The 25,938-nt window shown below is 42.0% G+C and overlaps 2 protein-coding genes across 9 annotated transcripts in view; one reads left to right on the plus strand and one right to left on the minus strand.

The window, feature by feature from the left end:
• BEGAIN (brain enriched guanylate kinase associated) overlaps positions 1-18,236 on the plus strand; it is a 201,388-nt gene extending 183,152 nt beyond the window's left edge. For 6 of the 7 annotated variants that reach the window (XM_075330976.1, XM_075330979.1, XM_075330975.1 and 3 more), the window contains 3 exons: positions 4,864-4,971; positions 5,948-6,031; positions 13,889-18,236. In XM_075330976.1, the coding sequence (XP_075187091.1) occupies positions 4,864-4,971; positions 5,948-6,031; positions 13,889-15,268 (1,572 nt within the window). In that variant the 3' untranslated portion in view covers positions 15,269-18,236. The remainder of the gene's footprint in view (positions 1-4,863; positions 4,972-5,947; positions 6,032-13,888) is intronic. The other variant, XM_075330981.1, reaches the window with a different exon arrangement.
• The window catches only part of WDR25 (WD repeat domain 25), a 185,319-nt gene that overhangs the window by 19,450 nt on the left and 139,931 nt on the right, over positions 1-25,938 (minus strand). The window lies entirely within an intron of this gene.

Below are 25,938 nucleotides of genomic sequence, written 5' to 3' on the forward strand. Positions count from 1 at the left end.
ACGGAGGCACAGGACAATGGCTGAACACATGCGTGCACATAAACCCATTGATTTTAATGAGTTTACGTGTGCCCGTGTCTCCGGTACATGCGGGCACGGACCTAGCACGTACCGGAGACACGTGCGTGTGAAGGGGGCCTAAGAGGCACAAGGTAGGGTAGTGTGAAACATCACCAACAATACCAATGTCATCACCCTCTAGTGCTGTGTCCTACCAAAATTTGTATTTTATTCATATGCTTATTAGCTTAGCAAGTGCACTTGTGGGCATATTAATGCACTTGCAGTCCTCAGCTTCTCTTCGTTTCTCCCTGCTGGCGCTTCCCTCTGCTTCTTGATTGATAATGGAGACAGAGGTTCTGCATTGTAACATTACCTCTGCTCTCCAATGTTAATTGAGAAGAGAAGGCTGGCACCAGCAGGAAGGAGCAAAGAGAAGCTATGGACTGCAAGTGCATCGATCCACCTACCTGCAACTTGTGAAGCTAATTTGCATATGAATAAAAAACTGGTTTCGATAAACTGTGACGCTGAAGGGCAATAAAAAAAAGATATGGTTTAAGATGTCTCACTCATCCTTATCCTGCGCTATATGTATTCACTCAGTGACATTCTTAAGGACATATTCCCTTTAAGTAGTTTTTGTTTTCTTAATATATGCTTATATTTAAAAAGGCTCATACTTTATACCTAATAATTCGTTTAGGATATATTTAAAATCTGAAGCCCTAAACAAATATAGATCCCAAATGAAGACGATCTAAAGAAATACAAACCTCTAAATGCAGACCCCATTTCTATGCCCCCTAAATAAATACAATCTCCTGATCCTGACCTCAGACCCCACACACAAACCGTAAACTGAGCCTTACATCAGTTTCCTATAATTATATTTTTCATAGAACTGCTCCCACTCCACCCACAATACCTGTTGTGAGGTGGTCGCCTGCCCCTTGTTCCGGCCCTGAGCCGATGGCCTGAGATTTGTACCGCCTGCATTATAGATGAATCAGGTTTAGCAGGAGGCCAGGTGCAGCAACATCCTTCCCCATTTACTTCTCTTTCTGTGTTCAGAAAGACTCCATCACAAATTACCTATTTTCAACCAGTGTAACACCAAGCAATTGTCTCTGCGGGCTGAATTTAAGGACATGCCTATCTCCACGGCTCTGCAAATAAACGACATCGCAGGATCAATTAAGCTCAAAACCAGAAAAAAGGGAACGGAACAAATAAAAATAAAAAAATAAAAATAATAGAATATATATATATATATATATATTATATATATATATATATATATGAAAGAGGTAAGAGTCCCGGTGCACCACCTACTCCGCGTGTTACTACACGTTCAGCTACTTGAGCCCTACTGAGCCATGGAGGGGATCATGGTGCAGACTTGCGGTGAAGACCAAGATAAATCCAAAGGAGAAAGAAAGTCGCACTCCAGATGATCACCATATCACTCCGTCTTTATTGCAGGGGAAGCATGAAGGTACAAGCGGTGGGGAGGGTGAGACAAGCCATACAACTCCGGCGTTGTATGGCTTGTCTCACCCTCCCCACCGCTTGTACCTTCATGTTTCCCCTGCAATAAAGACGGAGTGATATGGTGATCATCTGGAGTGCGACTTTCTTTCTCCTTTGGATTTATATATATATATATATTATACACACACACCGTATTTTTTGCTTTATAAGACGCACTTTTACGGGGGGGTATATATATATATATACACTACAGAGTCCAGGGGAGGTGGGGGCAGCTCTGGAGCGGTGCTGGGGGCAGGTGAAAGCTGCGGGCGGCAGCGTTAGATCTCCTGCTTCTGCTCATATAATATGCACAGCCGCTGTCCATCACCGTGGTGCTGAAACCGCACCACGGTGACGGGCTGGGGCAGCGGCGCATATTATATCTGCCTGTGCCCCCCTTTGATGGCGCATGCCCCCCCTGTGTTAGATATGGCCCCCATGCTGCTGCACATAATAAAATAAAACACTCTTTACTCACCTCCTCCAGCGCTGATCTCCCGGTCTCCTGCTGCTATGATCAGGCACGCAGAGATGATATCACTCTGCTGTGCCGATCACATGACCGGCACCGAGAACCAGAAAGTGCAGGAGGCCGGAGCTCAACCGCATGGAGGGAGACACGAGGGAGGACAGCACTGGAGAAGGTAAGGAAAGAGTTTATTTTACTAAAAGCAGCAGCATGGGGGCCACATCTAACACAGGGTGATGTGTACCATCCACAGGGGTCCATGTGCAGCCACAGTGGGCCGTGTGCCATCCACAGGGGGCCATGTGCAGCAATAGGGGTCCGTGTGCCAGCCACAGTGGGCCATGTGCCAGCCACAGGGGGCCGTGTGCCAGCCATAGGGGACATGTGGCATCACTGGTGGCTGTGTGCCAGCCACAGTGGGCCGTGTGCCAGCCATAGGGGCCATGTGCCAGCCATAGAGGATGTGTGCCAGCCATAGGGGAAGTGTGCCAGCAATAGGGGACATGTGTCATCACTGGGGGCCGTGTGCCAGCCACAGGGGGCCGTGTGCCAGCCATAGTGGCCGTGTGCCAGCCATAGAAGACGTGTGCCAACCATAGGGGACGTGTGCCAGCAATAGGGGACATGTGGCATCACTGGGGGATGTGTGCCAGCACAAGGGGGCTATATTCAATATAAGGTGGCCATATCCAGATTAAGGGGGCTAATTTTAGGATGGGGGGCTATGAGGGACATATACCCTATATGATTTGATAGACGGACACTGGCATTATAAGACAGACCCCATTTATTAAAAAATTCTCTATTCCTTCACCAAATTTGGGGGTGCGTCTTATAATCAGGTGCATCTTATAAAGCGAAAAATACGGTGTGTATATATATATATATATATATATATATATATACATATATTCATTCATTCATTCTTTCTTTCTCTAGTATCCTTCTATAGGCATTTTTGCCCAAAAAACAAAATAACTGAGGATCCTAAAGAATTGCATAGTGCATGGTCCAGCTGCGGCAGCTTCTTGCAGGCACCAGTGCTATCTTTGCACATTGTATGAATTTATATTATAATATGCAGAGCAATTAATTCACAGAATACTAACATTGTTTAAAGAGGACATGTAACCAGGCCACAGATGGGCAGTTTTCTATTACATTCCTGCTTTTCCCCTGAGAACTCAGGACTTTTTTCAATCCACCATAGAGCTCCAGAAATCTGTGCCTTTTTATTTGCAGATTATTTTATGGTGTTTACTAGGATCATTGGATCCTCAGGGGCGTGTCTTTAGGCAACTCTGCATAATTACTCTGTGAGCCACACCCCCTTGTAAAGATACTAAATATTAATAGTAAATAAGAAAAGCCCATATCTCTGGAACAGTATGGAGGATTTACAAATAAATGAAAACAAGATAACAACACTCAGGAGAACAATGAAAGTAAAATAAAAAAAAAGGAAATCGGACACTTTTCACCAGGTGATTTGTTTTCTTTAAAGGAAGTCTACATGAAAATTCATTGATAGCTTATCCTAAACCCTAGTACCACTATTTAATCAACTTTTTCGGAAAGCATTAGTAACAGGAACATAGATCGATACTCTTCTTGTCCACAGTACATTTTAGGGTACATTCAGACAATGGTACAATTTGGACAAAGATTAGACCGTAATGCTTGGACTGTCGCTGGCTCTCCCCACCCAAGTGTGAGAACTTTATAAATTTCTATGCAGCGGTCACGCTCTGTTTGGGAGACGCACCGCCAGTTTGATTATTGCGGTCTGATTTATAAGGTCTTCTGATTGCACCCTTAGATGAATACTTGATCTTCTGTCCTGACCATACAGATATGTTCGAATCATCCCCTTCCTAAGATCTGTCACTATGTGCACTCTGAGGGTCCTAACCCCTCAACATTTACCATACGTGGTACTTTAAGAGTGAGTTCAGACAAATTATTATTCACCAGAGTTGAATCAGTTTGGTTTCCTAGTGCATAAGGTTTTTCATTGATCCACTGAATTATTAGGAAAAGACTTTTCCAGAAATCAGACCAACCTACTGAGAACTGTGAAATTCCCCAAAAGTGAGATAATCGCACATGTGAATTGTCCCTGGTCTTTGTCAGAGTTCAGTCAAATACAAAGCTCGCACATGAACGTTGTGTAAATGGTGCTAACGCCTCTAAATCATATTGGAGAGATTTTGTCACACTTGGATGCCAGCTCAGGGACACTATCAGGAGGTATTCAACTTGTTTTCTGAAAATGTGGTGTCTGCATTCTTGTTGAAAACCAGATTTTAACAATATATTCACCTGGAAAACGTCCTACTGTGTACTGCGGTGGTTATGCATCATATTTATCTTGAAAAATCACATTTCCTAATTTATGAAAGTCTCCAGTCTCTCCTATCCTAGAGAAATAGTTATCAATACTATTTTCAATCTACCTTTCTGGATCTAATTCATCACACTGTAAAGATCACTAATAGACTAAAGAAAATACTATATGTAATTTTTTTTTTCCCATATGAACAACTGGTTACTTTAATCCATTGTTGTCATAAGAATTATTCAGTAATTTATAGGCACCCTGCAATGTTTTAAATATTTTGCATTCTTTTTCTGAATATTTTCTCTTTTTTCCCTTCAATTTGCTGTTAGTCTATTGTTTTTTTTCTCACCTCCTCACAATTCAATAATAATTGCATTGTAGATCTGTAATACTTTTTCCTTTCGTTCCCCTTTGTAATCCTTTAGATTATTTATATGCTAAAAAAAGAAAAAACTAAGTAAAGTGACCTGTTCTCTTTCTGCACAAAAGAAAAAACGGTTTCACTATGTACTTTCAGGGACAACATTACGAAGAGGAAAAGCGAGCGCTGGGTCACGAGGTGATTGCCCTGAATAACCATTTGCTGGAGGCCAAGGTGACAATTGACAAACTATCAGAAGATAATGTAAGTCCTCATTTTGAGCATGGTAACTGCTGGGCACTTCCTAAGGGCATCACATAACTGGTGCCTGTGTGTGGCTCAAACTGCAAAAAGAAATGAAATTTATGGTTCTTTAGGTTGTACCAATAGTAATAAATGGCATCTAATTCTAACATGAGATGGTACATCTGGCGCTTAATCTAATTTAATATACAGCAGATGCAGTCTGACGGCTCAATGGTGTAATTGGTGTAATTTTTATTTTTTGCTTTGATTGACAGGGCTCTCTTCTCTCAGTGACCTGTCTCCCCTGTGTGGTTATTGCACAGGTTGTCTCACCATAAGGGGCACCACATGCACTTTAGGCCTCTGATGATGTTGCAGGAATCGGTCGACTGATCTCACAATGTATTATGGAACATTCTGTGCATGTGCCGCCCCTTCTGATGAAACAAACTCAGGCAATGACAGCACTTACACAGAGGAGATGGGTCACTGGTAGACCGGTGACCCGTCCATCAAATACAGGAGCCAGAGGTCCGAGAAATTATATATATATATATATATATATATATATATATATATATATATATATATATATATATATATATATATATATATACACACACAGTATACACACACACACACACACAGTATGTATACACACACACACACATAAACACAGTATATACACACACACACAGTATGTATACACACACACAAACAATTCGTTGACATGTAATGCCGGATCAGCCTCAAGTTTAACATTTGTGATGATTACAAAAAGGTTTTTCCCTTCACTATTTCACTTTTCTTTTGTAATGAATTGAAGCCTGGATACATCAGCAGCCAATTTTTTTTTAATTCTGCTTCATTGTTAAAAGGAGCCACACTTTCCTAAAGGCTGAATGCAATACCAGACACAATCTATAGATAAAAGTGTGGCGCTTTTATCGGTTGCTATGATCTTATGACCTGCTGTGCCTTTTTTTCCCCTCAGGAGCTGTACAGGAAAGACTGTAACCTGGCCTCCCAGCTGTTGCAGTGCAGCAAAAGTTACTACCGAGCACACAAACTATCCGAGGTGAGACTCGTCCTTTGAAATTGATGCAAATATCTGACAATACAGGAGGTTTATGTACAGAAAAACTCAGCTGTAGTCCCCGAGATCAGAGTTCAGACCACAACCAAAGAGAATTGAGTGGTGCAGCAGCTCAGGCATGTTTCCAGCTGCTCCATTCATGTCTAGGACACTGATGAGGAAAGCCGACCGCAATGTCATAGATTTGAATGGAGCAGAAAGGCTGATATATCATTTAACTCCTTCTGTTCACAATCTTGCAGCAAAGGTAAACACAAAAGAGGTCCACCTGTTCTGGCAATCGGTTGGGCTCCAGTTGAGGAGACTCACACCCATCTACAAGTTATCACCTTTCCAGTATGTGCTGTATAGACTTGACTGACCCTTAAATATCATTCACGAGAAGCTCTTAGATTCTAGTTGCATTTCTTTTTAAATGTACCTACTCCAGCTTTAAATCCAATGTAACTAATGCAGAATTAAATATATATATATATATATATATATATGAGGGGCGATCCAAAAGTACTGATAATCAGTAATAAACACAATGAATATATTGAAAAATATTTTTGATTTTTCTACATAGTCTCCTAACAAGTCTATACATTTAGTCCATCTCTTTTCTAACCTTAGAATGCTCTTCGAAAAAAATTCTTTATCTTGACGCTCAAAAAAATCCCCAGCAGCGGTTATCACGTCGCTATTGTCGTCAAATTTCTTGCCCCGGAGGGGTTCCTTGAGGCGAGGAAAGAGAAAGAAGTCACTGGGGGCTAGATCTGGCGAATAGGGGGGTGTTCCACCAGTTCAAAGCCCGCTTCTTGAATGGTTGCCATGGCAACTGCAGCTTTGTGAGCCGGCGCGTTATCTTGGTGAAACAGCACTCCAGCCCGCAGTTTGCCGCGCCTTTTCTCCTTGATAGCCTCCCGCAATCTTCTTATTTGTTCTGCGTAGTAGGAGCCCGTAATAGTGGCTCTCTTCTCCAAATAGTCCACCTTAATAATTCCTTCAGCGTCCCAAAAAACGGACGCCATAACCTTCCCTGCTGAGCTTGACACTTTGAATTTCTTCGGCGTCGGTTCGTCGGCTCGTTTCCATGTCATCGATTGTTGTTTAGTTTCGGGATCAAAGTGGTGGATCCAGGTCTCGTCCATAGTCAAAAAACGTGACAAAAAATTCTCCTTGTCTGCTTGGAACTTTTCGAGATTTGTTATTGAAATGTCAACTCGTTTCTTCTTTTGCTCGTCGGTTAACATTTTTGGCACCCAACGCGCGGAGACCTTTCTCATATGCAATTCTTTTGCAAGGATTCTTTGAATACTGCCATATGAGATCCCTGTGACCTCAGCTACATGCCTGATAGTCACTCTTCGATCTGCCAATACAACTTCAACTTTTTCACGTTTTCTTCATTGAGGGACGTGAATGGGCGTCCTTCACGATGTTCATCTTCCATCGATGTTCTTCCCACCTTAAATTCCTTGGCCCAGCGTGCAACTGTGGAATATGGAGGAGAAGAGTCCCCCAATGTTTCCACCAAGTCGCTGTGTATGTCTTTGGTAGTAATTTTTTTCAAGCAGAGGTATTTAATGACAGCTCTGAGCTCGTTTTTTTCCATTTTGATGTTCACTCCTCGACAGTTCATATTCAAATGAATGTAGCTCCCGGGAATCATGGCCTATGTTAGGCTATGTGCGCACGTGTGCGCTCTGCACCGCACCGAAAATGTGCGCTTCAGAGCGCAGCTGAAAAGCTGCGTTCTGAAGCGCATGGTACCGGCAGATTCGTGCGCTCTGCATGCTGCCTCTCCCTATAGACAGCATGCAGAACGCACGAAAGAAGTGACATGTCACTTCTTAGAACGCAGCGATTCGGCAAGCAGCCGAATCGCTGCGTTCTAACATGCCACGTGCGCACGGCCCCTGCACAATCTCCATAGACTGTGCAGGGGACGCAGGACGCATGCAGTTACGCTGCGGTGCAGAACGCAGCGTAACTGCATGTAATACGCACACGTGCGCACATACCCTGAGTGATTTTTTTCCCTGGACTAGTGGGTACCTAAGAGAGAAGAAAACATTTTAGTTTAATTTCTGTGTGTAATAGAAATAACCGATCATCATTACGTTTGGATCGCCCCATAAATATATATATATATATATATATATGTATATATATATATATATATATGTATATATATATATATATATGTATATATATATATATATATATATATATATATATACACACATACATACATACATACATACATACACATATATATATATATATATATATATATATATATATATATATATATATATATATACATACACAAAAATATAAAACATTTGTTTCCACTCCCAGTGAGCACTTCTCCTTTGCGGAGATAATCCATCCACCTCACAGGTCTGGCATATCAAGATGCTGACTAGGCAGCATGATTATTGCACAGGTGCGCCTTAGGGTTTGTTCACACAGGGCTTTTTTGGTAAGTGTGTGCTGCGTTTTTTTAGCTGCAGATTTGCCTTGGTTTAATGCAAATCCATGCTAATAAAAAGCTGCTTTTTACAATCCCAGCAAAGTCTATGAGATTTCTGATATCTCATGCGCACACACACAAACACATGCAGATTTTTCCTGACTGTTTTGTCAAATACCTGCGTTTTTGCTGCACAGTTCAAAGAAGGAGCATGTTAATTCTTTGCAGCGCTTTTTCAACGTTTTTTTCATTGATACAACCCATTTTGTAGAAAAAATGCACAAAAAACGCCACTAAAACCACACCAAAAATGCAGATGACTCAAAAGAGATTTCCTGCCACAGATCAAGATTTGGTCAGGAAATAAACTTACAAAAAAGCCCTGTCAGGAAATAAACTTACAAAAAAAGCCCTGTGTGAACATAGCCTTAGGCTGGCCACAATAAAAGGCCACTCTAAAATGTGCAGTTTTATCACACAGCACAATGCCACAGATGTCGCACATTTTGAGGGAGTGTGCAATTAGCATGCTGACTTCAGGAATGTCACCAGAGCTGTTGCCTGTGCATTGGATGTTATTTTAAATACCATAAGCCGTCTCCAAAGGCACTTCAGAGAATTTAGCAGAACATCCCACTGGTTTCACAACCACAGACCACATGAAACCACTATAGACCAGAACCTCCACATCCGGCATCTTCACCTCCAAGATTGTCTGACACCTGCCACCCGGACAGCGACTGCAACCATCAGTACACAGCCAAAGAATTTCTGCACAAACTGTCAGAACCGTCTCAAGGAAGCTCATCTGCTGCTCGTCCTCCTCATCGGTGTCTCCACCTGACTGCAGTTCATCGTAACCAACTTGAGTGGAAAAAAACTCACAGTTGTTCTCTTTCACAGATGAATACTGGTTTTCACTGTACAGGGCAAATGGCAGACTGTGTATAATATATGGTGCTGTGTGGGCGAGCGCTTTGTGGTTGTCAACGTTGTGAATGGAGTGGCCCATGTTGGAGGTGGGGTTATGGTATGGGCAGACGTCTGACATGTACAGAGGTACATGTGATTAGATCCGGAGGCCATTTTTGTGCCATTCATCCACAATCACGACCTCATATTGCAGCAGGATAATGCTCGGTCTCATTCTGCAAGGATCTGTACACAATTCCTGGAAGCTGAAAACATCCCAGTTCTTGCATGGCGAGCACTCACCGGACCGGTCACCCATTGAGCACGTTTGGGAGGCTGTAGATCGGCATCTACAACACCGGGTCTACCTTCCTGCTAATATCCAGCAACTTCGCACAGCCATTAAAGAAGAGCAGACCAATATTCAACAGGCCACAATCAACAACCTGATGAACTCAATGCAAAGGAGATGTGTTGCACTGTGTGTGTGAGGCAAATGGTCGTCAGACTAGATACTGACTGGTTTTCTGACCCCCCCCGGACAACTGTATACTGTAAAACTGCACATTATAGAGTGCTCTTGTATTGTGGCCAGCCTAAGGCACACCTGTGGAATAATCATGCTCTAATTTTGATATGCCATACCTGTGAGGTAGATGTATTATCTCGGCAATATATAGATTACATGCTGCTAGGGTGTTTGCTTGCAACTCACTGATAGCTTATGGCAATGGTAGAAGACATTGGTTGTTGGAAAGTGCTGGAGGATTTACCTCTCCTCCTTATTTAAAACAAGTAATTCAATTTACAATAATTTTATTGAATTGCTATTAATGCAATTTCCTCTCTCTTTTTCTTTACTATACATACATATATGAACATACACACATACAGTGTAATTTCAAAACTGAGTACACCCAACCCAATTTTGTAAATTATATTATATAATTGTATATTATATTATCTTTTCCTGGGACAACACTGAAGATATGACACTTTGATACAATGTACAGTAGTCAGTGTGCAGCCTGTATAACAATTTGGTGCCCCCTAAATAACAACACACAGCCATTTATGTCAAAACAGCTGACGACAAAAGTGAGTACACCCCTAAGTGAAAATGTCCAAATTCTGCCCAAGTGTCAATATTTTGTGCGACCACCATTATTGCACTGCCTTCACGACCTTGGACGTACCAGAACCAGGTCATGTCCCTGCCTTTGATGCGGGTTTGCACCTTTCCTTGCAGGTGTCATGCGGTGTTTTGCTCTATGTCACCAGGTGTCATGGAGACTTCTGACCCTGTTCACACTGCAGAGTCTGACATGCCACCTGGTGCTTTTGAGTTGCTCAGTCAGAGCCGGGCGTTGACCAGTTTTATTCTCACTGGTGTTGAATTGCTGCTCCGGTCACAGGTTTCTAAAGACCTATCACAGCCGCCTCTGCTTTAAAAGATGGTGTAATCTGTTCCTCCATGCCGATTATAGCTCTAGCAATAACTGTTATTGTGCATTGTGTTCCAGCTATTGGAAAATGGCTGAGTGCTATTTGGTGTGCTGTGGAAATATACTCGTTGTTTATTTCCTCCCTGTACTTTATTTCTCCCTGACCATGTATTGTCTTTACCTTGTCCTGGCCCTCCCTTGGAATGGTGGAGAGGAGGTGTTAGACCAGAGCTGATCAGAGTCAGGGCCACGCTGGCGGTCCAGACCTCTTCACCATCTGAAGTACCTCTGGAATTAGCAACAGCTTAGGGTCCCTAGCCTGAGGACCAGTCTAGGCGCCCCCATTCTGAGTTACCCTGTCACACCCCGTGATAACATGGGTTGCCATGACAGCCAGGGGTCAGCTGATGACCCCTGTGTCAGTCATGATGAACTTTCTGTGAACGTCAGCCGAGTGCCGGTGTTTATAGATGATTTCTGCTGTACAAGAACTCTGATGCACTGCTCTCCACAGTACAAGCAATTGGATGATCGCAGCTTCCCTAAGGGGATTAGTAAATACCAAAACCAGTGAGGAAAAAAAAAGAAGTTTTAAAAAATATGAAACCCAACCCCCCCCCCCCCCCAAAAAAAGTTCAAATAACCATGATTTTGCCACATTGAAAATAAAACAATAAAAAAAATACACATTTGTGTCACCGCTATCAGAAATCTTTGATCTATAAATAAAATAAATTAATCTGATCGTTAAAGATTGGGAAAAAAAATAAAAAATGCCAGAAAAGTTGTTTTTTGAACCCTGCAACATTACAATAAAATGCAAACAAGAGAATCAAAATATTGCATCTACCAAAAAATGGTATCACTAAAAACGTCAGCTTAGGGCACAAAAAATAAGCCACCACACAGTCCCAGATCCCAAAATATTAAAATGTTACAGGTCTCGAAAAAAATGTCGCCAAAAACACTTTTGTTGCTAGTGGTTTAGACATTAATGGCTGTGTGTGGAGTTATTTAGATGGCACCAAATTTACACTGTTATACAAGATGCACACTGACACTGTACATTGTATCACAGGGTCAGATCTGCAGTGTTGTCCCATGAAAAGATATAACAAAATACTTACAAAATTGTAAGGGGTATATTCACTTTTGTGATATACTGTGTGTGTGTGTGTGTATATATATTATATATATATATATATATATATATATATATATACACATACATACACACACACACACACACACACATATATATATATATATATATATATAAAAATATATTTATATGTGTGAGTATATATATATATATATATATATATATATACTTACTGCATGTATATATTTATTATTATAGCTCCATTTATTCCATGGTGCTCTACAAGTGAAAGAGGGTATACGTACAACAATCATTAACAGTACAAAACAGACTGGTATAGGAGGAGAGAGGGTACAATAGGTGAGGACAGAGCTGGTTACGCAGTGGTCTACTGGACTGAGGGCTGTTGTAGGTTGTAGGCTTATATATATTGTTTGAGATACAGCTCACTCAGCAGTGTTTGAGGTAGTAACGGGAGGTGTCTTTACACGAAACGTTCAGGCTGCTAGCTTAAAACTCCATAAAGCAAGCCAGACGCAAGCGAAATAAATGGCCTTTCTTGGCAGGACAGCCGAGTACACAGGTAACACTTCAGAGATAAACCAGGATATTGGTCCAATCATGGACATTTCACACAGGCTGACTTCTTACAGCCACAGACAGCTAATGATGACTCCGCCTAGACTTTCTTATGTCCACCATACCACACCCTGGTGTGGGAATATGTGAGCAGCCAGTCCCACCAAGCTCTCCAACTGCTCGTCAACCGGGCCCATGTCAGCCCTATTAACCCTCTAAGCATTGTATGTACTGGAGCTAGCCTTCAAGCTCATATCACAAAGGATAATCATCTCTGTGACACATATCTCCCCTCCATGATGTGTCCGACTGACATCTTACAATATATTTATATTTTTTAGAGATGATGCTACAATTCTTAATTGCTTTGAATAGGATGAGTCAGAAATAAAATGACATTTCTTGGCGTGTGGCAGTTCTGGGCAGTGGGTACGTGGGGTGACGATTCATAGTCCACACCCTGTGAGACATTGCAACAGATAGAAAGCAGTTAGTTTGTGTGGTGTTAATAATAAATAATAATAATAATAATAATAATCTGTATTAAACGGTGGAAAAGTTCATTAATTTTTTTTTCAGTTAAATATTTTTCGTTGGTTGCCCAACAAGGCTAACCCCTGTCCATATTTCTTATTTGGGATAAGTGCATACGGAAGGTGAAGGGGAGATGTGTTTATGAGGCATTCCCAGAATTGAAAATTATTCTGTCAACAGCATAAGGGACAACTTACTGATCTAATGATCCTGACAATGGGGTTCTGACAAGTTGCATTTCACATGTAGCAGAGGTTGAGCACACTCACCTCCACTACATTAATTATAATTAATGTATTTTCGATGGGGCTACTAGAAATAGCTGAGCATCATACCCTGCTTCCTCTGACGGTCCCATTGACAATAAATGTAGTAGAAGTCAAGCATGTGCACCTCCGCTCCATTCAGCCAAGGGCTCTGCAATGCCATTTTCTTAGGATTGCGATGGTCAGAACCTCACCAAGTAAGTTATCCCCTATTCTGTGGATATAAATGCTGGAATTCCCGCTTTAACCCTGTAAAGATTTTGTTTCATTATTGAAAATTGTAAGAGATTGGAAAGGGCAGTACCCGTTGTGTTGGACTAGGTGCATCCATGTATTAACTAGTCATTCATTAGTGGCATCTCACAGCGGCTCCAGTCGTTATTAACTGATCTCATCTCCGAGGTTGCTGCATTTAGAAAATTGTCATCTAGTGGATAGAGCCTCGAAAAACTTGACCAGAAAAGTAATATTGATCAGATTTTTTTTGTGCATTGGTATATGATGGATATGATTTCTTACACGTCTTCTCTTTTTCTGCAGCTCCCTGCTGACTTTCAGGAAAGAGTAAGTGAACACTTGGAAAAACATGGGTGTAAACTAAGTGTGCCCTTGTCTAACACCTCATATGCTGACAGCATTCCTACTTGTGTCATTGCTAAGGTGTTGGAAAAACCCGATCCCAGTAGCCTGTCTTCACATCTGTCAAGTGCTTCAATGAGAGACCTTAGCTATGAGCATGAACGCGTTCAAGAGCCCGAGGAGAAACTCCGGCAGAGACAGCAGTTCAAGTCTGAAATATACTGCAGCGACACGGCTCTCTATTGCCCAGAGGAAAGGAGAAGAGATCGGAGGCAGAGCTTTGATGTGCAAGTTAAAGATGAAGTCTTCTTAAGATCCCAGAACTCTACAGACAGCACTGTAGAGGATGGATTCCATTCGAGCTTCTCACATGAAGCCTTCAATGAATATGTAGCCTCCTTACCCACCTCCAGTTCATACTCGAGCTTTAGTGCTACATCCGAAGAGAAGGAAAACAACCAAGCAAACACTTTAACTGCCTCCCAGCAGGCCATCTACATGGGCAACAGGGATGACCTGTTCGAAAGGAAGTCAACCACGGGCTATGAGCATACTGCAAGTCCAAGATTTGTAAAGTCCAAGTCTGTCCAGCACATGGAGCACAGTCCAGAAAATGCGGCATCTCCGCACTTCACCAGGTCCTCCTCCTATGTAGAGGAGCCTTTCCATTTCTCCAGAATCCGTACACAACAAACACTAGGTGCTCACAAGTCACACAGCGAGTGTAGAAGTTCCCATCTCTCGGAAGACGATTTGCCGACCAGGTGGAGGCAACTAAGTGTGGAAGACATCGGTGCCTACTCTTTCAGCAACGATGGTCGAATATCTCAGTGTAGTTTCACGGAACAGTATTTTGCCCCCAGTCCAGTTAAACAGCTGGAAAGCAGGATGAGCCCATTGTACGCAAGCTATAAACAGGACAGCTTTTCAGAAGGGGAAGAAGTTTGTCAAAGCAGAATGGGAGACTCGTGTTTTCTCCGTACAGACTCTGGCTTGAAGATTGACATCAGTGCCAGCTGCAAACAAGAAATGCTTTCTACCTTTAAGTCAAAAGAAGCAAGAGACCAAATAAGTGAGAGGATGTCTGTTCAGATAGGGAATAAGAACGTAGACCCCAATGCGGCAGCCAAGAGGGAATATGTTGATGTTAGTCCCAATAGCTCTGCAGAATCTCTCAGTCAAAGCCCTATGGAGGTTTCGGACGTACATCAGTCTTCCATTGACCAAGGACATGCAAGCTTTCATGGAAAGCCCCAGCAATTCCAAAGAACTGGAAGCATTGGGTTAACAAGGAAAGATAGTCTTACAAAAGCACAATTATACGGGACACTGTTGAATTAGCGATCTTCCAACTTGCAATAAGATTGCCGAGAGCAGACAATGGATTCTGGGAATATTTGTAGAGTTTCTATTGAGCCAGTATTAACATTTCTCTATTAAGTGTTTGTGTATATTGCACTTTTGTGGAAAGCTTCCAGTATCCAACAAAGTATGACCCTGTACATATGAGAATTACCTCGCTGCATATGTGCATCAGGCCATTCTATAAATATAAAGGGGGGAGGGGTCTATCAGAAATATAGAAAGGTTATAACCAAAGTAAAAACAAAAATCAATAAAACTATTGCAGTAGCCATTAAATCTAAGAATACACAGGAAAGGTCACAGTCCTATAGCAGGAAAAACAGATGTATCAGGGTTCCCATTCACATGTGCTGTATGGTATGTGCCAGTGATTTAGTAACTCACCTCTAGAGTTAAGATTATGGCTTCCCTAGCCTTAGCTTGCAAATCTCCATATTGGCTATCCAGCCAGAAACCTGACCCTATGCTAATATCTTTATTTTATATAGATATACGGTATATGTATAAAAATGCCTTGAACCAAAGCAAATCTTGGCTACAATCATTATTCAAAATCCACTTCAATTAGGGCCTCGTATTTTATTGTGAAGGCACAGTATGCACATTTTTTCACGCTGTATGGCACATGAAGTAAGTTTACAGGAAATTCACAGCCATGATTGGCAAGTAAGCAGGTGGGTTCAATAGGTTCAAGACTTTATTTCTGTTCTTTAAAGACTAAGGCCCGGATTTATTAAGACTGAAGTTTGCACACCAGTGATGATGAAGGGAGCAGTACTGTAGTAAGATGCGCAGCTTCATGAATTTGGCATAGCTTTGAATTGCCGTCCAAATCAGGCTGACGTGCACCAGTTGGGGCCGGGTGTATATTTGACACAATGTACACTACATTGCTGCAAAAATTGTGGAGGATTTGCCTGTAGCACCTTGTCACACCCTGTCCAGGCTCCGATGACTTTTATTAAAATATCAAAAAGTCGCAACTTTTTTGGGCAGCTTTGAGTTGTGGAAAAGTTTAGCAACTTTCAAAGAGCCCTCATTGGGCCCCGAGAGAGTACCGAAAACTCTAAAATTACTGCATTGCAGTTGGAGGCCATTTGCCAAAAGTTAAGAAATGACCGGGTTTATGTTGAGTCTCATTTAACTGTGGACAGACTCTTTCATCCTGTGTCACTGGTTGATTTAGATTGAGCATTTTGATAATGGTAAAAATATTTTTTATAAAAATTTAAAATGGGTTGTTCCCTTTCAGAAAATCCCAGTCCCAGGGTGCAGCTTGTTATAAAAACAAACCGTCCTTTACTAACTGTCCCCACCGGTGAGTCTCCGCAGCTGCTCTTGGAATCTGATATTGGTTACAATGATAACATCACGTCGACAGCGGGCTCTGCCCATGTAGACACAATGATTCATGCAAAGCAGTCAGCCAATATCACACAACTGGAGCAGTGGCAACACTCACTGGTGGGGGTTTTAACAAAGTGTGCCTAGAGACCAGTATCTTCTGAAAAAGGTAAACCTCCAAGTAGTAAAATGTTTCATTGGCTACCTGACTTTTGGTTGAAGTGTAACAGTACCTACGGAGAAGGTCCCTAAACTTAGTTCCATCTATGCTTTAGTTCCATCTAAGTTGATTTGGAGAAAAATAGGCAAGAGAAACAGGGCGAAAAAGAAAAACATTCATTGGCAGACATCCATGTTTTAGTGAAGGATTTAAACTTTGTTCCAAGTCGTTTACAATGTTGATGAACTTCTGAAATGTTATAGTGCCTAGAGGGAGGTCCCTCAGACCCTGGTTCGACCCATGCCTTTGTCCTATCCTGTCAGATTTAGAGGACAGGTGACAAAAACATAAAGTGCCCCTATTAATCTGTTGAAATCCGCATTACGACCTGTTACATGCTTGTGACACACAGCTACTAATTCAAGAATTAAGTAGAATTCTCGTTAATTCTTCAGACAAACAATATGAAGTTGGCCCTGAGGCCGTCTCAGTTGTCTTGCAGGGAAACTTGGTATTAGTTCTGCCACTAATCACATTCTGTATTCTTCAAGGCCAACATCACAGCCAGTATAGTGGTTTACCGAGATATTATGTGCTCAGTGCAGGAGAGACGAGAGCTAAGACCCCAACGGCTCCTCATGTACTACCTCAGAAGTAATTGAGGAGCTCTTTGTTAATATGTTTTCTATACGCTTGCATTTATATTGGTAATTACGCATGAACTGTCCTTAATGGTGTTGTATTTTGCATTACTCAATGAAAGCAACAAGTTGAAATATTCCTTTTTTTTTTTCTAATGAGGACGTGTTTCTAATTGATCACTTGACTGCATATGAGGGAGGACAATGACTTGAGAAACTCTGGTTCTAAAAAACTCGACATCTTCTACTCCGGCTCCGATAAAAGCCGAGAAGATTCAGTGCACATTAGCGTTACTTTTCTTTTTTTTTTAATCTTGACACTCTTTTCTCAGGAATACGTTCCCCGTAAGACATCCATATGACCAACTGGGACATGAGTTTTTACTAACTGACTTTTTTTTTCTGCCTCTTCCAAAACGCTGCACTTTGAAAATGGAGATAGAGGTAGAATCTTCATCGAGCCGGAAGGCTGTGCACATCCTATGGTCTCGTGGTCTTGCATTTGAGATATATGCAGTTTGCATTATCATAATTAGTATTTGTCATTAACAATCCTTGCCTTGTATACTGGTCCATACCAGGTGGGTTTAACACATTAGATACATGGTTGATTATAGATTTTTGCTGCCATTTTTTTTCTTCACCCCTCCTAAACCATCCCCAAATTGTCTATTCTTCTAGTCTTCTAACTGTGAAATTCCCTTTTTTGGGGGGAAAAAAAACCATGAAGAATGCATTTTGAAATATTTTGTAATTTTCAATGATGAAAACTCTTAAATGAATAAAAAAAATACCTGAATTATCAGACTTCTTTCTGTTCCTACAATCGACAAATGCTTAAAGGGGTTTTCCAAGTTTCACAAACATATGGCTGCCTTCTTCCAAAAAAAAAGTGGCACCCATGTCTGCAGGTTGTTTGAAGCCACCACACTCCAGAAGATGATTATGCTACTTCATTCAAGTCTATGACACAGAAGATACCCAAATATAGGTGAGCACTTTGGGCTTTCTTCACTACTGTCATAGACTCGAGTGGAGAGGCAGAGCGTACGCCGACGTCACCACTACGGTAGGGATAGCTGCCCTTATCATTATCATATACAAGTCAATTCATACCGCAGATCAGAATACCCATTAGGGATTTAGCTTGGCCCTTGGACCATACAAATGAGCACATATCTGGAATGAACAATAATTATTTAGCGTTCAGTACTATTTTAAAAGCTTTGGATGTTATCCCCAGTAGCATAGAGAATAAGTGGAGTGGAGTTACTGCTGGACCTCTGCTCCACTCAGATGGGGCTCTTCACACCATTCTTGGGATCATTGGCGTTCCCAGAGTTAAAGGCTCCTATACACGTAGAATTGAGCAAAAATAATTGCATGATCCTGGTCTAGCAGCCATATCTGTATTGCATGGTTGTCGTATCAGAGCCCAGGTACTTCTATTGATTACTGGGTGGTGCGACGTCATGCATGATGCTGCGCTGATAATATTGCACCAGGCCTACCAATCACAAGGGGCACCGGGAATGCTGGCAGGGAGGCGGAGGTTCACAGGGTTCTGGTCTGGTGGCCCCAGACTACTGATGCCACCAGGATATTGTGAATCTGCTCAACTCTCGCCTACTGAGATTTGATGTTTCTTGTGCCTGTATTGTCCTGAGGAAGGGAGCAGAGTCTCCTGAAACGCGTAGACCAGACCTGAGCATGAAATAAAGTCACATTAATATCTTCATCTTCATGAGTGGTCGTTGGCGCGGTATTGAAAACACCCGTTCCTTATTAATTTCTACTACAACTCTCGCCTATAAAAGATTCTGTGCACATATGTAATGTTACTTCTAAGGGGGTTTTCCACTTTCACAAAACTGGGGCCCAAATGATTGCATATTTGTAAAACAACAAACACAGATAGTACTCCCCCCTCAATGGGTAAAGCATCGACTCAAGTGATTGACTGCAGCGGTGATATATGTACACTGTAGTCATGACGTCACCGCTGCAGCTAAAACACAAAAACCAGTACAGTAATGGAAATCCAGCGCTGGACCAGGGGAGGGTGAGAACCATCTGTGTGAACATACATGTAAAAAAAAAAATTAGTTGAGCATCACTTTTGTGAAAGGAAAATAAAAAAAAAGGATAATTTTCTTCTGAGTCCTCAGTGAATTCTACAGGCGTCTCTTCTGGTTGTGTTTAATTTGCCGTACAACAGAATACCTCTCTAAATTGCAGAAGCCAGATTTCAGTCTCTCTCACTTAAGTAATGGGTATGAAGAAGAGTCAACAGATAAAAGTGGAGCTTCAGGATGAAAAACAGGCAAGACTAGGAGACACTGTACAGGTATGTATGGTATGTATAAGTGCATTAGTGTTAAGTGTGAATATACACTTTGCAGTACACGTCATCAAACAAAAATGGCATCTCCCTTATCTTATGTAGTTCCTCTTGGCGAGTCTTCAAACGCTTCAAAAAATTAGCAGAAACACCAGAGTTCAAACAATCCATTTAGATACCGGGAAAAGAGGGATGCAGCAGCTGCAGTCTTCTTCTGGCTCTGTATGCCATGAAAGGGGAGGGGAGGAGGAGCACAATTAGGAAAATATATGATCAGCCATACAGTAGTTATTTGCTGTAATATGTCTTCGTTACACATTTCTGACAGACGTTAGAGCTTCATTTTTAAAATACTTGTATAGGAATTTATAGCAGCCTTTATAAATAGACTTCCTCACCTTTTAGACGTTTGGTGACCGAGGAGGTTTCTTAAGCGCCACTACAAAGAAAATCATGTGATAATGAGTGGGGAGAGGGGGGAGCTGCAGCTGCAGCATTTCTGTCTTAGTATCCAAGTGACACGGATGAGGTCAGGACACATTGCACTTCATGACATTAGTAAAAGAAGGGTAGACATCTACAGAGGGAGAGGTTATAACTAAAGGACAATTTTAAGCATTGAAGGTTTTTTGTCATTTTTATGGCTCCTGGTAATGTTTTTCATATTCATGACAGATCTTGCAGCACGAGCTCTACGCCAGGTCCGATCTATCATTCTTATGCTCCACTTCTTTCTGACAAAATCTTGATGCCAGGGCTGTGAGTTAGAGGCTTCAACAATCGCCTCCTTGTGATTGCGTTAAGTCACAGAACAATACTGGGGCCGATGTGTCCTCTCTGTGTCATGTGTGCATCTGAATTTATGTGGGTGCAGAGGCGCAAAACTAAAATTCTGATGCTAGAAATATTTTTTTTTTGTCTTACAAAATCTCACGTCATGAACAGTTTTGCCCCCCAAAAGGTCTATTAAAACTGCATCCCTACAACTTAATTCTAAAGAGTAAGGTGGGTCCCACTTTTCAGATCCACACATATTGATCATTGATCGTGTACCTTAGTGATATGCCGTTGATGTCTGTTTTGTGCCGCTCGCTTAGCAATGTGCACTCATCAGTTTGTAATTTGGATGCATGACATGACCGACACGGTGAGTCACGATGAGTCTGACACTTCATAGATCATAACATCCGGCAGCTGCGGCTGACACCAGATTCTTACTCCTATCTCCTGCAAGAAAGGCGATGCTGCCAATTTGTGGCTCTGATCACCTATGAGATGGAAGTGAGCCATAGAAACGCTCCATCGCTCTCTGTGCAGCAAATGTCATTTACACAATGCTTGCAAATGTCATCAACCGAGACAGCGCGAGTCGCCCTAATCCTCAGCGCTGGTCTCCCAGAGCAACCGCAGACACTGCTTTTTATAGTATCAGTCTGCTCACCTGTCGCCTGCCCTGAGCATTGTGTCTATTGTAATGATAATGTGATTATTGCTGCATAGTGCCCGGGCCTCGCTCTTACTTCTTATGCTCCACTTTGCATTGTTACTGTTTGTTTATAGCTTGACGTCTTGAGAATTCTTCTGTGGGCAGATGGTAACACGGTGAATCACTTGGCCTGGTGCCGCATTCATAGGGAGATGTATCCGAGGAGGATGTGCACTTATTGCAAAGGAATTCCTGCAACTCAAACACAGGAATTAGGAAGAGCCCTGAGCGGAAGATGCATAGTAACTGCTTCACGCATCCAGCTCTGGAGTATAATACAGGAGATAACTCCGGATCAGTACTGTAATGTATGTACACAGTGACTGCACCAGCAGAATAGTGAGTGCAGCTCTGGAGTATAATACAGGAGGTAACTCAGGATCAGTAATGTAATGTATGTACACAGTGACTGCACCAGCAGAATAGTGAGTGCAGCTCTGGAGTATAATACAGGAGGTAACTCAGGATCAGTAATGTACTGTATGTACATAGTGACTGCACCAGCAGAATAGTGAGTGCAGCTCTGGAGTATAATACAGGAGGTAACTCAGGATCAGTAATGTAATGTATGTACACAGTGACTGCACCAGCAGAATAGTGAGTGCAGCTCTGGAGTATAATACAGGAGGTAACTTAGGATCAGTAATGTAATGTATGTACACAGTGACTGCACCAGCAGAATAGTGAGTGCAGCTCTGGAGTATAATACAGGAGATAACTCAGGATCAGTAATGTAATGTATGTACACAGTGACTGCACCAGCAGAATAGTGAGTGCAGCTCTGGAGTGTAATACAGGAGATAACTCCGGATCAGTACTGTAATGTATGTACACAGTGACTGCACCAGCAGAATAGTGAGTGCAGCTCTGGAGTATAATACAGGAGGTAACTTAGGATCAGTAATGTAATGTATGTACACAGTGACTGCACCAGCAGAATAGTGAGTGCAGCTCTGGAGTATAATACAGGAGGTAACTTAGGATCAGTAATGTAATGTATGTACACAGTGACTGCACCAGCAGAATAGTGAGTGCAGCTCTGGAGTATAATACAGGAGATAACTCAGGATCAGTAATGTAATGTATGTACACAGTGACTGCACCAGCAGAATAGTGAGTGCAGCTCTGGAGTATAATACAGGAGGTAACTTAGGATCAGTAATGTAATGTATGTACACAGTGACTGCACCAGCAGAATAGTGAGTGCAGCTCTGGAGTATAATACAGGAGGTAACTTAGGATCAGTAATGTAATGTATGTACACAGTGACTGCACCAGCAGAATAGTGAGTGCAGCTCTGGAGTATAATACAGGAGATAACTCAGGATCAGTAATGTAATGTATGTACACAGTGACTGCACCAGCAGAATAGTGAGTGCAGCTCTGGAGTATAATACAGGAGATAACTCAGGATCAGTAATGTAATGTATGTACACAGTGACTGCACCAGCAGAATAGTGAGTGCAGCTCTGGAGTATAATACAGGAGATAACTCAGGATCAGTAATGTAATGTATGTACACAGTGACTGCACCAGCAGAATAGTGAGTGCAGCTCTGGAGTATAATACAGGAGATAACTCAGGATCAGTAATGTAATGTATGTACACAGTGACTGCACCAGCAGAATAGTGAGTGCAGCTCTGGAGTATAATACAGGAGATAACTCAGGATCAGTAATGTAATGTATGTACACAGTGACTGCACCAGCAGAATAGTGAGAGCAGCTCTGGAGTATAATACAGGAGATAACTCAGGATCAGTAATGTAATGTATGTACACAGTGACTGCACCAGCAGAATAGTGAGTGCAGCTCTGGAGTATAATACAAGATGTAACTCAGGATCAGTAATGTAATGTATGTACACAGTGACTGCACCAGAAGAATAGTGAGTGCAGCTCTGCAGTATAAGGCTATGTGCGCACTGGAAAATGGAATTTTCTCAAGAAAATTCCGCAGGCACCGAAAGATTACCGCACCCGCGGTAAAAAAACGCGGCAAATCGCACCCGAAAACCGCATGCGGTTTGCTGCGGTTTTACCGCGGTATTGCCGCGGTTTTGCCGCGTGCGGGTTGGTACATGTGCTTTATTGCATTCAATGCAATAAAGCACATTGAAAAAAAAAAATCATTTCCTTCTTAGTAGATAGATAGATAAAGAGACAGAAGAATAGATAGAGGGATAGATAGATAGACAGATAGAGAGATAGATAGATATAGATAGATAGAGGACAAATCGCTGCATTTCTCACGGTCGGTAGTAAGTTCACATTACCGGCCGTTGGAAATGACCGGTAATTACCTCTGCTGTCTCGCTGCGAGGCTGCATTCATTCAGCGCTGCGACAGTGTCAGTCGCGGCTGGATGTAAGCAGCGCAGGACCTGTGGATTAGGCCGGAGCTGTGGATTACGTCGGAGCTTTGTTTCGGGAGGGGTTAATAAAAGGGTGAACGAGGCTTATTTGTGTTTTATTTAAAATAAAGGATTTTTCGGTGTGTGTGTTTTTTCACTTTACTTACGGGTTGATCATGTCAGCTGTCACATAGACGCTGCCATGATCAAGCCTGGAGTTAATGGCGGTGATCCGCCACCATTAACTCCTTGTATTACCCCGACTGCCACTGCTACACGGCAGCAGGAAGAGCCGGGGACACTCCGATACTGCTGCATAATGCATGCGACAGTCCCGGGGCAGCTGCGGCTGATATTCTCGGCTGCGGGAGGTGGGAGGGAGGCGGGGGACATTAACCCTGCCCCTCTCCCTCCCCAGCCTGAGAATACCGGGCTGCCGCTGTGTGCTTACCTCGGCTGGACGGTAAATATACAGTGGAGCCCACGTGCTTTGTTTTCTATATTTCCGTTTGCTTTCTATGTGTGTTCTATGTGTCTGTGTCTGTGTTCTATGTCTAACGAAGAAACAGGTTTGGGCTAAGAAATGCACTCCACTCACTAATATACTTAAATTTTCATACGTTTATTTAGACAAAAAGATAAAAACATATTAAAAACAAAGTGCCATCCATCATAAATTCAGCATAAATAGAATAAGGTTGTCATGAGTGGGGATTTACTAACTTCCACATCATGTCAGCATTTTTCTTTGCATTATGATGAGATGTCTTTGTCCGTCTGGTTGTGGCAGCATGGGTATCTGATACAGGTTGTATACTGAATACTTTTGGGTGATATTTGCTATGAATTATAATTACCTATCGGATAACATAGATTATTTCCAGCCTTGATGTCTTTTTTGAGGGCTTTTATATGTGGATAATCTTCATGACTGTTTATGCCTGGTGTAGATATTGTATCCACTGTTTATTTATTGCTGCATACGGACTTTGCTCATGACAACCTTATTCTATTTATGCTGAATTTATGATGGATGGCACTTTGTTTTTAATATGTTTTTATCTTTTTGTCTAAATAAACGTATGAAAATTTAAGTATATTAGTGAGTGGAGTGCATTTCTTAGCCCAAACCTGTTTCATCGTTTTTCATTAATTCCCTTTTGGGCTCATGCACCCTCACATTATTAATCAAACATTATTTATTGCTGTGCATCCCCAACCTTGTTGTTTGTGTTCTATGTCTGTGTGTGTGAGTGTGACGTGTGTGTGTTTACTCTCTGCTCTGCTTCCTCTTCCTGTAATGACATGACTTCCCTGCAAAACCGCAGGCAGCGATGTACATTACCGGAGGTAAACCGCGCAATACCGCAGGGAATAACGCAGGAAAACGCAATGAATCGCACAGATTTTGCTGCCTGCGTTATTCCCTGCGGGATTTCACGATTACATGGCAGTCAATGGAGTGAAATCCCGCAGTGACGTGCGGAAAAGAAGTGACATGCAATTGTTTTTGCTGCAGGAATCCTGCAGCAAAACATGCAGCTGTCAAATTCTGCCTAGTGCGCACAGGATTTTTTGTTGTGCGATAAAAAATGATAAAAATTATGATAATAAATGTGAGGTATTGGTCATATTTTGGCCAAAATACATAAGCTTGTAACCCATACGTCAAGGGTCCCCACGCTTACGAGTCCTTAACTACATTAGCAAAGTTCAAAGGACATAATCAAAATAAGTTCATAATTTTTATCATTTTTTATCGCACAATCTCTGCAGGATGCAGCCGGCCCCCTGGGATGTCTGTCCATTGTGCCAGTGCACCTTTTAGGTGCTGGGCAGCCCTCCTGATCTAATAGAAAGGCGTGATCAATAGGCTTTGCCTGGACGCTGTGCATTGCACATATCCGTGTGACTGACGTCCTATATTAGATCTTATTAGTGTGCAGTTTTACTGCCGGTAACCACCCCCTCCTGACATATTAGGCTGTGGGTGGTTGTTTTATAGGTATTCTGCACCTTTGCAATTCCAACCTTTATCATGGAGGGCCGTATGCATCTTGCATGTGCTTTTGCCGTTATTTGACCATTTTTTTGGCTGGTGGCTTTATTTCTGGTGAGGTTTTTTTCTGTGAACTTATTTTGATTATGTCCTTTGGTGCACTTTTTTTTATCAGTACAAGATCAGTAATGTAATGTATGTACACAGTGACTGCACCAGCAGAATAGTGAGTGCAGCTCTGGAGTATAATACAGGAGGTAACTCAGGTTCAGTGATGTAATGTATGTACACAGTGACTGCACCAGCAGAATAGTGAGTGCAGCT

Source organism: Anomaloglossus baeobatrachus, chromosome 12 (genome assembly GCF_048569485.1).
Source record: "Anomaloglossus baeobatrachus isolate aAnoBae1 chromosome 12, aAnoBae1.hap1, whole genome shotgun sequence".
Classification (NCBI taxonomy): domain Eukaryota; kingdom Metazoa; phylum Chordata; class Amphibia; order Anura; family Aromobatidae; genus Anomaloglossus; species Anomaloglossus baeobatrachus.